General features: G+C 31.8%; 1 protein-coding gene across 4 annotated transcripts in view; it reads left to right on the forward strand.

The window, feature by feature from the left end:
* Positions 1–13831, forward strand: part of siz (Brefeldin-resistant Arf-GEF family protein schizo) — a 144525-nt gene that overhangs the window by 112617 nt on the left and 18077 nt on the right. For 2 of the 4 annotated variants that reach the window (XM_085201330.1, XM_085201329.1), the window contains exons 2-3: positions 562–829; positions 11232–11410. In XM_085201330.1, coding sequence (XP_085057456.1) covers positions 747–829; positions 11232–11410 — 262 coding nt within the window. In that variant the 5' untranslated portion in view covers positions 562–746. The remainder of the gene's footprint in view (positions 1–561; positions 830–11231; positions 11411–13831) is intronic. The other 2 variants (XM_085201328.1, XM_085201331.1) reach the window with 1 other exon arrangement.

Raw genomic sequence — 13831 nt, forward strand, 5'->3', positions numbered from 1 at the left:
TTGTACTATTGTAATGCAAATCTCACTTGCCTAAGTTATTACATCTCCGATAAATACCTTCATTTTCCATGTCAAAATAACTTGTTTGATCTTTTATCGTGAAATTATTATCGTTCGTTGTAAATAAACATTCTCAATATTGATGTGTAAATAGATATCGTTTGGCTTTAGCAAATAAAATGGTCGCTTAATATTTGAGTTTTGTTTTTATTTATAATCATTTTGCATATTTTACTACTTTTATACGATATTTTACGGGTTATGTTAACCTTGTTATAAGTCACTGTTCACCTTGAAAACTAGCGGTGTGCATTGTCTTATCAGTTTATGGGAAAACTTTAATCATAAAAAAAATATTTTATATTTTAAGATTATATGCTATTAAATAATATATCGATATTAAGCCATTTATGTTAATTGCAATATGATACACAATGCCGCTTCACGCAAAGTAGTTTCGACATCGACCACTCTCGTGCCAGTGGCGGTCATTGAAATTTTATATCTGCTCTTTATTGGCCTGTACGGTAACTTTGACCTTATATCGTAAATTTTTTAAAGGTTACACTCAAAACAAATTAATAAACACTTTTTAAGCAATTAACTGACGTTTAAAGTGAATATAGTGCGAAAAATGGAATAATCAGTGAAATATACAGTCAATATAACGTTTCAAAGTGGCGAAGTCAGAGTCTCGTGTCGTGCTAGTGGGTGATGGTCAAGAGGATGGATGTTGTTGTCCTGGCATGAGGATCGCGGACATCGGTGGAGTTCTCCTTGAAGCCGCTAAGCTGACTAGGTCCTGGTTTTGTCAGAGGCCAGATTACGGGTAAGATATATATATGTATATGTGACCAGTGGTCAAATATGTATGTTCGTATAAAACGAAGTCAAAAGTGCAATTTCACTCATGAAATCATTACAAAAAACTGAAACCAAGTCGTAGAAAAGCAATTTACTTTCATTCGCCACATGGAGTAGTTAAAAACGAGAGCAATCCATTCCGTCAAACCAGGCAATCTCCCACAAACGCTGCCCGGCTTAATAACCGACCGGTTTTTCTGAAACTGGGTCGTTCCTGCAGCCAGCGGGTGCATTCATCCGTATTAATCAAGTCGGTGCAACTGAATAGGCCCCCTCCAACAATGGGGAAATGGGGGGAGGAGTGGGGATGTCTCGCTCTATTTGACAAACGAATTGCAAACGATACCCAGCAAGTGCCCTAAATACAGAACCACGAACTTTCGATAGCTGAGTAATGAATTACTCGAAAAAAAAATTCTCCTTAATTATTTTTTTACATAAAATCTTGTTATAGTTTTACTCGTATATATTTTCAGTTAATGCTTAAATGTTTCAGTATTTTTAATGAAAATTCCGACCTGACCTGAGATAATTTCAATTGCGGCCGTCGGGAAATGACCGACATTCGTTACAGCCGCGGCGCTGGAATGTTTAAAGATATTTTCATATTTACTTTCCTTAATGATATAAGTAATAAACTAGTTTAATACTGATAATATGAACATAAGAAATGTATTTCCTGATTAATGAATTAATTTTACCTATTTATTTTCTTAATAATATTTCTGTATTGTATTGTATTTTCAATTTTCATTTAAAATTAGCAGTCAAAGCCGTATCTCCATCTATTAACATAATAGAGTACAAACACTGCAGCAATTTAACTGTAGTATCGAATTTCCTATAATAGGCGTGCCGCAAGGCCTTATTTTGGCGACTCTCCAGCCGACACAAGAGTTACATATTAATTGGCAAGCTTCGTCCGACGATAAGTGCGTCATAAAAATTCACAGTTAGTATTGATTTTAATTTTACCCCCAAATTAATGATACATTTTTCCCTATCATATGGGGGTCGGTGGTGAAATCATCAAATTGTAGGTAATTCGATTCAAATGTTAGAATTTAAAATGTTAGAACTAGATACGAGGTCAGACATGCGTGAGTGCCCGCAACTGTAAACGTGACAGGTCGTGGGTTTGATACCCATTTGGAGAAAATGAATATTTTTTTTATATTTTCATTTTATTGCTCTGGTAACAAGGCAAACTTACCTTATATTTTTTTAACAGTAAACGAAATTCCGGTTAACCGGTAACAGTTACCTTATTTCAAAAATATTTATATTTAAATTGTAAGTCGTTTTTACAAATTACAAAGTTACACAAATTGCAATTTACATAGTAAGTAAAAACATAATCTATCTCTTATTATTTATCCGTACTGTTTTATCGTCACCTCGCCAAAGTCCGCGCTTAAGTGCATTTACGTCGGATCCTTTAAGGAAATGTAAATCTGAAATCTCTATGTAAATTAAAGTGCGACGACCAACGAGAGTCCGCGGAATTGTGTTTTACAATCTTATCTTTTAAGTTTATTCGTATGGTCGTTGTGAGTGGCTGTGTTATTTTTGTAAACATATCAATTTCGTTATAACTGTAGGTACTAGTTTTTCTTTAATATTTTTAATATATAAGTTTTAAAAAATAGTGGATTTATTAAAAGAGGTTTTTTAGCTAATGCTGTATCCCGCAAATAGCAGAGAGAAACTAGTGTTATAAAACTCCGTTCTCCGCTTTCCGCCGAATAAATAATATTTTATTGCGTAAATAACTACGATTATTTATAAAAGATATATTCAAACCTTATGTTTTAAATGACATCCAAATTCTAGCTACGTTTATTTTCTAACTATTTTCAACTTATCGAAGTTTCGTCGTTCTGCAACTAGAATTTATGTTTAAACTGTATTTCCATTTAGCTTTTGTATTTCACCTGAGCTGGTGCCGTTTATGTGGGTGTTTAGTTAGTTCGTATACCTGGAAACACGATATATACATATGTTTTGATAAGTTTCAGCAATAATCTGACCTACATTTGAAGAACATTTAGTAGGTAAAATGTTATCAGTGTTCTTTCACACGTTCATGATGATATAGTAATCTCTGGGAAAATTTGTTCCTGCTTATGTTTATGTGTTTTCCTTTCTAAGTCTAAATCATGCATTTTGTTAAACTTCTTCTTCATGGCATTAATACCGGTGTGTGTTGCCAGGGTCTGGCTCAACCTGCTCCACTTTGCACATATGTCTTGCATCACGACATCCGACCAGCGCTTCCTTGGGCCCACTCCAGGGACAGACATAGCAAGGCCCTGACATCCGATATAGTTTATAGGCCGACGCGCAACGTTTCTATGCAATTTCAGGCGACATTCTTGGAGCTTCTCCGCTACGTCACGCACTCCAAGAATACCTCAAATGTATGTATTATGTATGCGGTCATACTACGTCACGCTGCACATCTAGCTCAGCCTCTTAATTTCCGCATGTAGTTATCATGATCATCTTTAAAAAGCTACAGGTGATTCCATAGCGTTAGGGAACACATCTTAGGTAAACTAAAATAATTAATTTAATAATAAATATTATTCTGATAATAACTATAATATAAATCAAATATACGCTATATTTGCACACTGATTGAGTACATTAAATATGAATTGAGGTAGCGTCGACGTTACTCTCGGGTCTTCACAAAGGCAACCAGTAAAATTTAATAGCACTCTGATGCAGTAGGACGATACTAGTGTTTGTGTTGATAATATACTCGTAGATGCTTATATTGGTTTGGTTAGTTTCCGAATAAATAACGTATAGTATAGTAATCAAAAATTAGATATACAACAGAATTATCTAATATAAATACCTAAAAAAACATGAAAATAAGTCAGCTTCAAGCTGTATTCTGAACACAGCAGGGTAGGCAAAGGGAATCTAGTGTTAAGGCATTCTTTCCCCCACTTTCACTTTTAGTGGCGGATCTCTACGCCGGATGAGAGTTTGGTGCCAGAGCGAAGAAATATTATTATTAAAATATTAATAAATAATAATTAGGTCATTTCCTGGAGTGGGGATTAAACCCACTACCGTCGTGTTACACACACACCCTTGCTCCACAACAGCTTCAATTTAATAAAAAATATTTAAATAATAATAATTGTTAAATACAATACAACAAAAATAATTTTCTGAATTAAAATGATCTAAATTCTTTCAACTTGCAATCTTCCCACTGGTCCCGAAGAATGTTTTAGAAAAGCGTCTTTAGAATATTTACCATGTTTTCTCAGATTCCAAAGAACAAACGCTCATCTGGAATTTCGCTTTGATATTTTAGACGATTTAGATTACGATTACAGCCTTTGCAAGCTTTGTTATTTGTTGTACCGTAATTAGGCACCTTAGGTTAAGGGATTAATGGTCTAAAGATATCTTATTTTCACAGGAAGTTTGTAAATTTTTAATAAAAGTTTCTTATAATATTTTTTCAAATATTTAAGTTTTTGTCGTATGAGATAAGGGAAACACTAGTGTAACTCGTATTCATGTGTAAAGATATTGAAACTAAAATAAATATCAAAACAGTTATGCATATTAGCCGCAAGACTGCAATACTATATTATTACAAAAATAGAATGTAGCACCCAATATCAGTCATTTGGATAATCAGAAATTCAAGAGCTCTTGAAACTGCTATATTGCGACTTTAAACTTTTAACATAGGTATAGGTTAATGTATATTATGTATATATTTTATTTTTTTAACTTGGTATATTTATAAATTAATTAAGAAAAAAATATTGTATAACTACCTTATTCATGTTTTACTTTCTTTCTGTCCGTATAAAATCATTGTCTTTTTTGCCTAACAACCGTAAAAATACGATGTTATGAATACGTTATCATAATCCATAATCCAATTTGCTACGATTTTCTCGCTTAAAATATGTTGTGGCCTTATTGCTTTAAGAAAGCAATGCAATTTGAAATTATACTAGCCTTTATCAGTGGTTTCTCTTGTGTCGATGCCCTTAATTATGTCAATAATCATTTTCACTGCCGGGGCCCGTGACATATTCCTAAATAGGCTAGAATTACACCGTTGAGGCACTTTAAAAAAATTGAAAGAGGAAACTGAAACGTACTAGTTATAGCTAATCCTATATACCACCGGTTTTATGTATTAGAATTGAGTTAACATAACTAAAGATGTTCCAATTAATTCCAAAGTAATTGCAATAATCATTTTACCCACCTATATACTGTCTCCCCCCCATTTCTATATATAAATATATAGACAATAAAATTGTATAAAATAATAACTAAGTCTTAAAATAATGACTGTAAGAAAATTCTGACTAAAAACGTAGTGGTTCAAATTTGCTGATAATAATAAGTAGACATTTGCATTTGTAACATTAGCTGTGAAGGAGAAATAAACATCTACTATTTACAATCGGTGGTGGTTTTCACGAACTTTCTATAAAGTCGTGACTGTCTCTTCATATTGTTATTGTCTAATACGAATACACGATTCTAAGATTTCCAAACGCTTTATAAATATTGTGTTATATTCTACTCGTAGGTAAATGTTGTTTGTGCAGTTTTCTCTATCTTTCGCTATCACTTTAATCTTAGAAATATTCTAGGCGTGAACGCTTTATCGCGCTTTTAGCATTGAAGGCAGCATTTTCTGGACCTCCGTTCCCCATAAACTGTCCAAATTTCGGAGCATTGCATGTTGTGTGGCGTAACTCAACGCCGCCCTGCCGGTGTCCATCTGTCTTATTAAGACCGGAATTTGTATTCATATGTAATTAAAGGATTTAAAATTGTATTTGTAGCTTTTTAAGCAGTCAATTGATTTTTCAAGACACTCTGTTCCCATTAAGCCACTCCGTTCCCCACTTTCCGCCGAATTCTGAAGACATTGCCTGTTGAGTGATGGAACTTAACGCCTCGCTTTACCTTGTTACCAGAGCTAAGGAATAAAAATATTAAATAATTTATTCGTGTTCACTACTATAGTTATTATTTACTTTCTAATCTACTATAGTTACATTTTATAACATAAATAACTTCAAGTTAGTCGACTTCAAGAGATAAAAAGTTTTCGGGTTGCCAAGTAAACAAACATTTTACAAGAGACGTTCTGTTTGCGTCGTGACTCCGTAACCGCTGAATAGAAACACCAATTTTCTCCGTCATAACATGTTTTTCTTAGAACCTTTTTTATATTTATGTTGTTTACATTTCATTTCGTGTTGTAAATCTAATATTGGATCTGTTTATGAGAAACATATGAGAATAAATATCGTTTGTTGCGCTTCAATCGAGCCTTGCTGTAGATATAAAGAAGGAATGTAGAGTACCATTTGATTTAATGAAGATATTTTCATATTTCATGTGAAATTCCGTTACTTAAAAGATATTGTAAGAGTAATGACTAAAAAAAATGGTTAAAGATTCGATTCCTACTGTTATAATATTGCGGTGTTAAGTTCCACCATTCAACATGCTATTCCGGAAGTAGAGTAGCTTGACATTGGGATCTCTCTGCCTTCCTTACTATATGTGGGATACAGAGTAAAGTAAAAAAGAAATATAATACTAAATACTTGACTATATAAAAAAATTATATCATAAAAATTGTTCACAATTATATACAATTATTTATTTTAAATAGAACGACTCCGTGTCTTGTCTAGGTTGCCCCAAAAAAACTATTTTTTGTTAGTACTGTTATTTGAAGCAAATGAGTAAATCTATATGCAAAAATAATATGTTTTTTTTTGTACGCGTGTTATAAATACAAAGTTCTTGTTTTATATTTCTATTTAAAATATATTCTTAATCGTGTCAGGTAGTAAAAACTGTAGGTAGTCTCCACATGTACAAATATTTGAGTAACTATGAAATATCTAAGTCATAAACACACACTATCTCACAATGCTCAAGACTGACTTCTAAGGTATCTGGAACATAGCTATTTACTTTTACTTTAGTTGCAACTCTGAGGAATGTTCCAGATAAATGAAAGTACAGAAAATAAATTGTACTGAAATGTTCATCTTTATCTGTTCGTTATGAGTTTCAATCTATGTTGATTATTATAACGATATAATAGTTGTTATTTAATGCTAGTTCGCCTTATGAGTTTGACAGATTGAATCACTTGGCAGTGAATTAAAATTTCCCGTATATTACAAGGCAGAGAGAACTTAGTGTCAAGACACTTCGATCTTTATTTTTCCTTTTCCCATTGTGCTAGAAAGGCCTCGATCTTGCTATTAGCATGAGTTAAACATATTTTTCAGTATATTAAATTCCTGTGTGGGACTTTTTAGTACTCTAGATTCAAAGTAAGAGTAGTTTAACTGAAATTTGAGTGCGTGATGTCGAATATTAAACATATTTATTCCTACATTAAAATTCAATTATATTTTCTGCACCTTAGTTAATTTTAGCGATAGGCCTTAGACTATTTAAACAATTGAAATATACAATTAAAGAAAAATATTATTAAAGAGTTTTGATGAAGAATTTAATAAAAGAAAACATAATAAAACCTTTGTTACGTTAAAAGATATAAAAAAAACATACCACTCGCTAAGTAATATTACGTTAAACAGTCGGTAGCTCTGCTTGACCGCCCGCGGCCGTGGTCATTGTCAAGGAGCGCACCGCACTCGTGATTACTTTTCTATTATAAATTAAACGTAACAAGTATTGCCTTATTCTTTTGTTTTTTTCTTTTTCTTTAGAGCTGTATTCCGCTCTTAGCAGGGTAGACAGCGGGAACCTGAGAACCTAGTGTTAAGATACTCCGTTCCCATTAAGACACTTTCGTTTGTCACTGCGCCGTATTCTGGAGGCATTGCGTGTTGAGTGGTGGAAGTCAACGCCTGCCAGCTTTGTCTCGGTACTGGAAATGAAAATATTAAATATTTCATTTCCTCGAGCGGGTATCGAACCCACAACGCCCCTAGCGATTATTGGTATCTTATTAAGTTGACTATTTGGCGTGAACTTATAATTCTTAGCTAATATGATTAATATTTAAAAGGTTTATTTTTTATCGGTTTAATTTTTTTGTTAAATATTTATTTATTGTTAGCAATTGATTATGCAATGCTATGTTAGTTTCATTCATGTAATTAATGTTGCTATCATTTACTTTATAATAGAAATAAATTAAAGTTATTGTAGTCAACTCTCCATATTATAGCGAATGGTTTAATGAAACTGTTGTTTTATGGTAATATTTGGTATGCTCTGACGAACTCTATACGGGCATTAACATTTTTATGTAGGTACATATTGCAACTGTTAGCAGGTATGGTACTAATATTTTTTTTACTCTAATGCTCATATTTTCTAATACAGATTTCTAATTAAATTATTTCTTACGTATTACGTGAAGATTTTTTTTAACGTTTTTCGTTCTATTCTCTATTTGTTCTATCTATATATATTTGTCAGGAAACCTGGAATTTTGTATACAGTCTTTCGTAAACTATGCTGCCTCTATAATATTTAGTAAGCAACTTCCAAAATTTCCATCAACCATGTCCTAATATTGAAAAAGTATTTAAATTCAATTTAATTAATTTGTAAAAAATATATCTAATAATAAAAGAAGCCGGAGGAGCGCAGGAGCACAAGCGTGCGACTGTAAACGCGAAAGGTTCTGGGCTCGATTCCCATTCAAGGAAAATGTAATATTTAGTCATGTTTCCTTGCTCTGGTAACGAGGCAAAGAGCGGCGTTGCTTTCCGCGATTAGACGTGCAATGCTTCCTGAATTCGGCATAAAGTAGCCAACGGAAGTGTCTTATTGAGAACAGAGTATCGTAACATTAGGTTCCCAGGTTCCCTGCTATCTGTTGGACACGAAGGTAAAAATATGCAATATTTGCATACATAACACTACCTGACTATTTGTAAGTAAAGTCCATAATACACATCTATTACATAAATAATATATATTTATAGTTATATTATAGAAAAAGTCAGTATGCATATTTAATGTTTTTAATTGTGTCTTTTATGTGATTTGATCATTAAATTCGTTTCGTTATGGCTTCCTCTTCTTGTGTAATACTTCTCTACTTTTGACGTCCAACGTTGAGTAATAATGATTTTATTATTCATAATTAACTCATTTATTTTATATTGTAATTTGTAATAAATTTAGGTAATATATATGAAAAATGTCGTGTCAAAATGTTTGAAATTATATTCTTGCGAATTGTTTGTTTCTAAATATTGCTTCCTAGTGAGTTTTCTCAATATTTAAGATATATGTCGTTGACGTCGTCTATGCCTCATGTAGTTTTTTGCAGTGAAATTTCTTACATAACGTACCTATAAATAAGTATTTTACAAACGAAGTCAATATTAACTAAACAATTGATTTATTAAACTACAAATATTAAAGTCTATTTATACATTATTGTTGATGTATAATAACTAAAACACCATTATCTCAAACAATATTCAATGTACCGAAAATATTTACTTACGTCCATAACAAAAACCTGTCAAGTTATGGTGGAAATAGGTTGTTCCAAATTGATAAAGGCCCCGAAAGCGGGTGCGAGGCACTTTGTTATGTTATCAGAATATTTAGTTTAATATTACAACGGTATTCTTTTGTGTGGCTCACTAACTTGGGCTGGTAGTGCCAGTTTATTTCATACTGAAGCTTAAAACTAATTGTTTTAACTATTATTGAAAATCTATTGAAAAAGTGTTGTGTGAAGTAACTATTTTTGTATAAGTAATATGGAGGCAAAAAAAGTTTATAGTTTTAAAATTTATTTATAACTTTAACTAGCACTTGGTGAACCGGTTTTTTCAGTCCCTATCTGTTTGAAAGACAATTTTACTTTATCTTTTCCTGTTCTGTTAACAAAAAAAACTTAACGCCAATCATTTGCTTTTATTAAGTAAAATAATGTGTTGATATCACCCTATAAAGTTATACATGGGAAAATAATAATTTTCGTTTTACCGTCCACGGAATACAAAGCGCCGTATTGAGTTCGCCAATCAACACACAGTGTCTTCAGTTTGGCTAGAAATTGGAGAATGGAATTTCTCAACACTAACTCTCTCTGGCTACCAAGTCACGTGACCTGGAAGTCAGTGAGAGTAAAAGCTGAAAAAAAATAGCTTGACATATTTCATAATAAGAGCCAACGTCCTAGAAATACGTATATCATTATAATGTCTAGACTTCTAACTCTATTATATTCTCCTTATACGAATGAGTTAGATGGCTCCATGTTAAATTATGTTGGCTGGTAAAATAGGTCAGCAATTAAAATAGTTACCTACTTATTTTATTTTTTTTAATATATTTATACTATATTATTATATTATATACTCGTATTTTATATATCGTTTTTTGGTGAATCTATAATACTTATTAAGGAAGGAATTATAAATTTTAAGGAAGATAATGAATTTGAGTTTATCATTATTGTGAATGGTATCTGCATTTCCTTTAGTAGTAGTGTAGAAATTGTAACTTTACTTAAAATTAAAGATGAAAATAGATTTCAGTATTACTCCATTTTTTCATCATTAATTTTTGCTTGCTTTAAACTTATTTCTTTTAATACTTTTATAAACAGAAATATTTGAAATATTCTTGTTTATAGTTTCATATTATAAAACTAACCGTCAATCCTTTAAAAATAATTATTTGAAATGTATTTCTCTACGATATAAAGCATAAATATGGAACGGATTAAGTAAGATTCCCTCAAAAGTATGTTAAGCTGTCTCATTACTGCGATCTATGCGATGAGCGGGCGATACGGCACAGCGCTCTGTTAGATATAAAATGACGAAGTAAACATATCATTATAGCAATTAAGCTTTGAAAGAGAAGAAAATGGACTTTTTGATATGTAGGTCATATTTTTAAAGTTATTTCTTCCTTTTTGGTTATTTCTTAGTTTTAGTACCAGTACTATGTCGATGGTCTTCAATACCAACAAAATGAGAAACTCGTTCTTCAATTTATATTTTGTTCTAGTTGTATTATTGTTTTTGAAATACAAACAGAATATCTAAATAGAAAATGGAAGTTATCTATTCTTGAAAAGCGCTTTGAGAATTACTGTTGTGGAATAGTCCGTAGTAATAACGGACGAAATTTTTCATCATATAATTTTAGTTTGAAAACTAAAATAAATGTGCTTTTTAAAAGGTTCTTAATTTTTGAGTTTTTTATATTGTTTATTGCAATCGATTATGAAGTTTTGATTATTCTTATTTTCTTTTGGTGATTCCATATGAATTTCATCAAGATTACTAAACCCGACTTTTCTAACAATTATTTTTCGTTGTCCCCAGCTTCTCCCAAAAAGTGGACGAGGAGGAAGGCGGTGGTGGAGTGACGTTACACCCCCCGGACGGCTTCTACTCCCACCAGCATAGCATCCACAGTGGTCACCATGCACACCACGCAGAACCAGATCGCGGGTACATGGAGGGAAATAGATACGTTACTGCGGTCCATCGACCATTGCCTGGTATGTATTTTTTTGCCTGTACCCCGCCTACAACAGGGTAGTCAGAGGGAACCTAATGTTAAGTCGGCCTGTTTCCCACTATCCGCCCTTTTTCGCATAGTTTTATAAGTGTAAGTATGTAAGTAAAAAAAGGTTTTGAGTGTAATAGGGACGTGTCTGATTTCGTAGTTTTTGGCTTATATCCCACTAAGGCTGGCTGTATGTTTATATTAAACATCAAGCATACGTCCCTTTTATGTTGGCAATTATTATGAGGCAAATTGTAGCGCAGAAACATTTAATAAAAGAATTAATATATATATATATATATATATATATATTGAATTAGGTAAATTTTAGATAGGCCTTGCTTATATAATTGTAACTTCTGTTATATTTTCCCGGATATTAAAGTAATCTATTAGATCCGGGGCAATATAATAGAAGTTATTTTAGTAATATATTTAATACTACAATTTATAACTACTAACATCATTGATAAATGCCGCCATAAGCCAGAAGAAACTCTTATTTATGACTATTTGTAATGCGATAACCGTGTTTACACCGAATGTTTTCATACATAAAATACAGTATTATCTCAATATTGTGGATATATTTGTTTTATTACTGTTTACTATGGTTGTTTAAAATTATAAATCTATTTTTAAATATAATAGATTATATATAGATGTCGTGAAATCTTCTTGAATTTTGCATATGTTTCATAATTTTACTGCTATATCTATACTAATAGTTATTAAGCTGGCAGCAGGAATTAATGGTTCGAAATGAAAAAAATTAAAAATTAAAAAACTTTAGGTAACCGCATTTGCAGTTTATGTTTGTACTGTTAAGTATGTATTATTAGTATTGAAAACAAAACATGTCATATTCTATACCTATATAATAAGTAGAATAAGGAATATTCCAATAGTGATCTATAAAGAATATTATAAAAGGATAAAAATGACTGTGGTATTTTAAGTGCATTGTTTCTTTGATATTATCCTCATATTATAAAGAGAGGAACATTAATAAATTAAGAATGTTATTTTGCTTAGTTCAACGGTTATTATATCTGGAAATTGGTTAACCACAGCGATGTATAAAAGACCTTATTTTTTTGTATTTTAACAAGAAATTAATATTTTTAGTAAAGTATTTGCTAAGTTTTTGTATTGGTTAACCAAACAAATAAAAAATTTAATACTATTAACATAAAAATGTTGATATAGAACATCAAGGTAATACGGTAGATTGAAATTCACAAAGATGACTGATAAGATTCGAAGTTATTAAGCAATGGTATCCCAAATTGACATCAAAGTAAATGCTTTCGAAATGCCAGAATATTAAAGTGAAGCAACTTTAGACGAGTGAAATGCAAATGTTGATACCGAAAGCTGTAAGACGTTCGAATTAAATGGTTTCTGTTGAAGAGCTTTTAAGTTTTCATACGCTGATTCGTTTTGTTGATAAGTGTCTTATTTGCGTTCTGTGTAGGCAGACAGAAGTTTGTGTTTGGACACTCTATTCTCCGCCTTTCGCTCTGTACTGTATTGGAATAGTACACCACCAGATGATGAAGGTCAATTGTAGCGGTCTGAACTGTTAGATTTGACATTTGACTCTAGACTTGCACCGGTTGTTTTGTATCGTACTGCTGCTGACCCAGCAGGATTCCCTGTTTTTCTCGCCCTAATTGGAGACGGCAATGAAAATTCATTCCCCGGAGTAGAGATCGAATCCACATCCATCGCGATTATACGCTCTCCCACTGTGCCAGATGGCCTCTTATCTACATGTTTATAGTGGGAAGTTTTAATGATTATTATGTAAGTTCTTATTATTCATATTAATGATTAGATTTAAAAGTATATTTATTGTTTGCATGGAGCTCTTACAACTTTCACGTCCTTTCAAATATTTATGTTTTAGTAAAAAGTTTTATAGTTTTTATTTTATTGCAGTATTTTAGTAGTATGTACCTACACTAAAAGTTATTAAGTGCCAAGCATTTTTATTTAGTGATCTTAAAAAATCAATAATAGCTTCGTAGTGCAAATATTAATTATTATTTTAATCACTTTTCAATGCAATTTGTATAATTTTACTTGAATATATTTTTAGTGTGCTGAATTGACAAGATTTAAGAGTCCACTTTATAAATTATTCAGAGAATTCAACCACTCAACACACAATGCTTCCAGAATTCGGCGAAAAATAGTAAACGGAGTGTCTTAACACTAGGTTCCCTCTACCTAACCTGCTATGTGCGGGATACAAAGAACGTAACGTTAAAAAAATAGTAACACTTAGTCAAAAATCACTACGATTCACTTCATCCATCCTTAAATCCTTACATAGCGTATTACGTGAAAGAGGAAAAAGTTATACCTAATAAATAAAATATACTTACTATGTAAATGCAGTACAATT

Source organism: Heliconius melpomene, chromosome 18, assembly GCF_056956725.1.
Source record: "Heliconius melpomene rosina isolate 202511_hmr_F chromosome 18, ASM5695672v1, whole genome shotgun sequence".
Lineage (NCBI taxonomy): Eukaryota > Metazoa > Arthropoda > Insecta > Lepidoptera > Nymphalidae > Heliconius > Heliconius melpomene.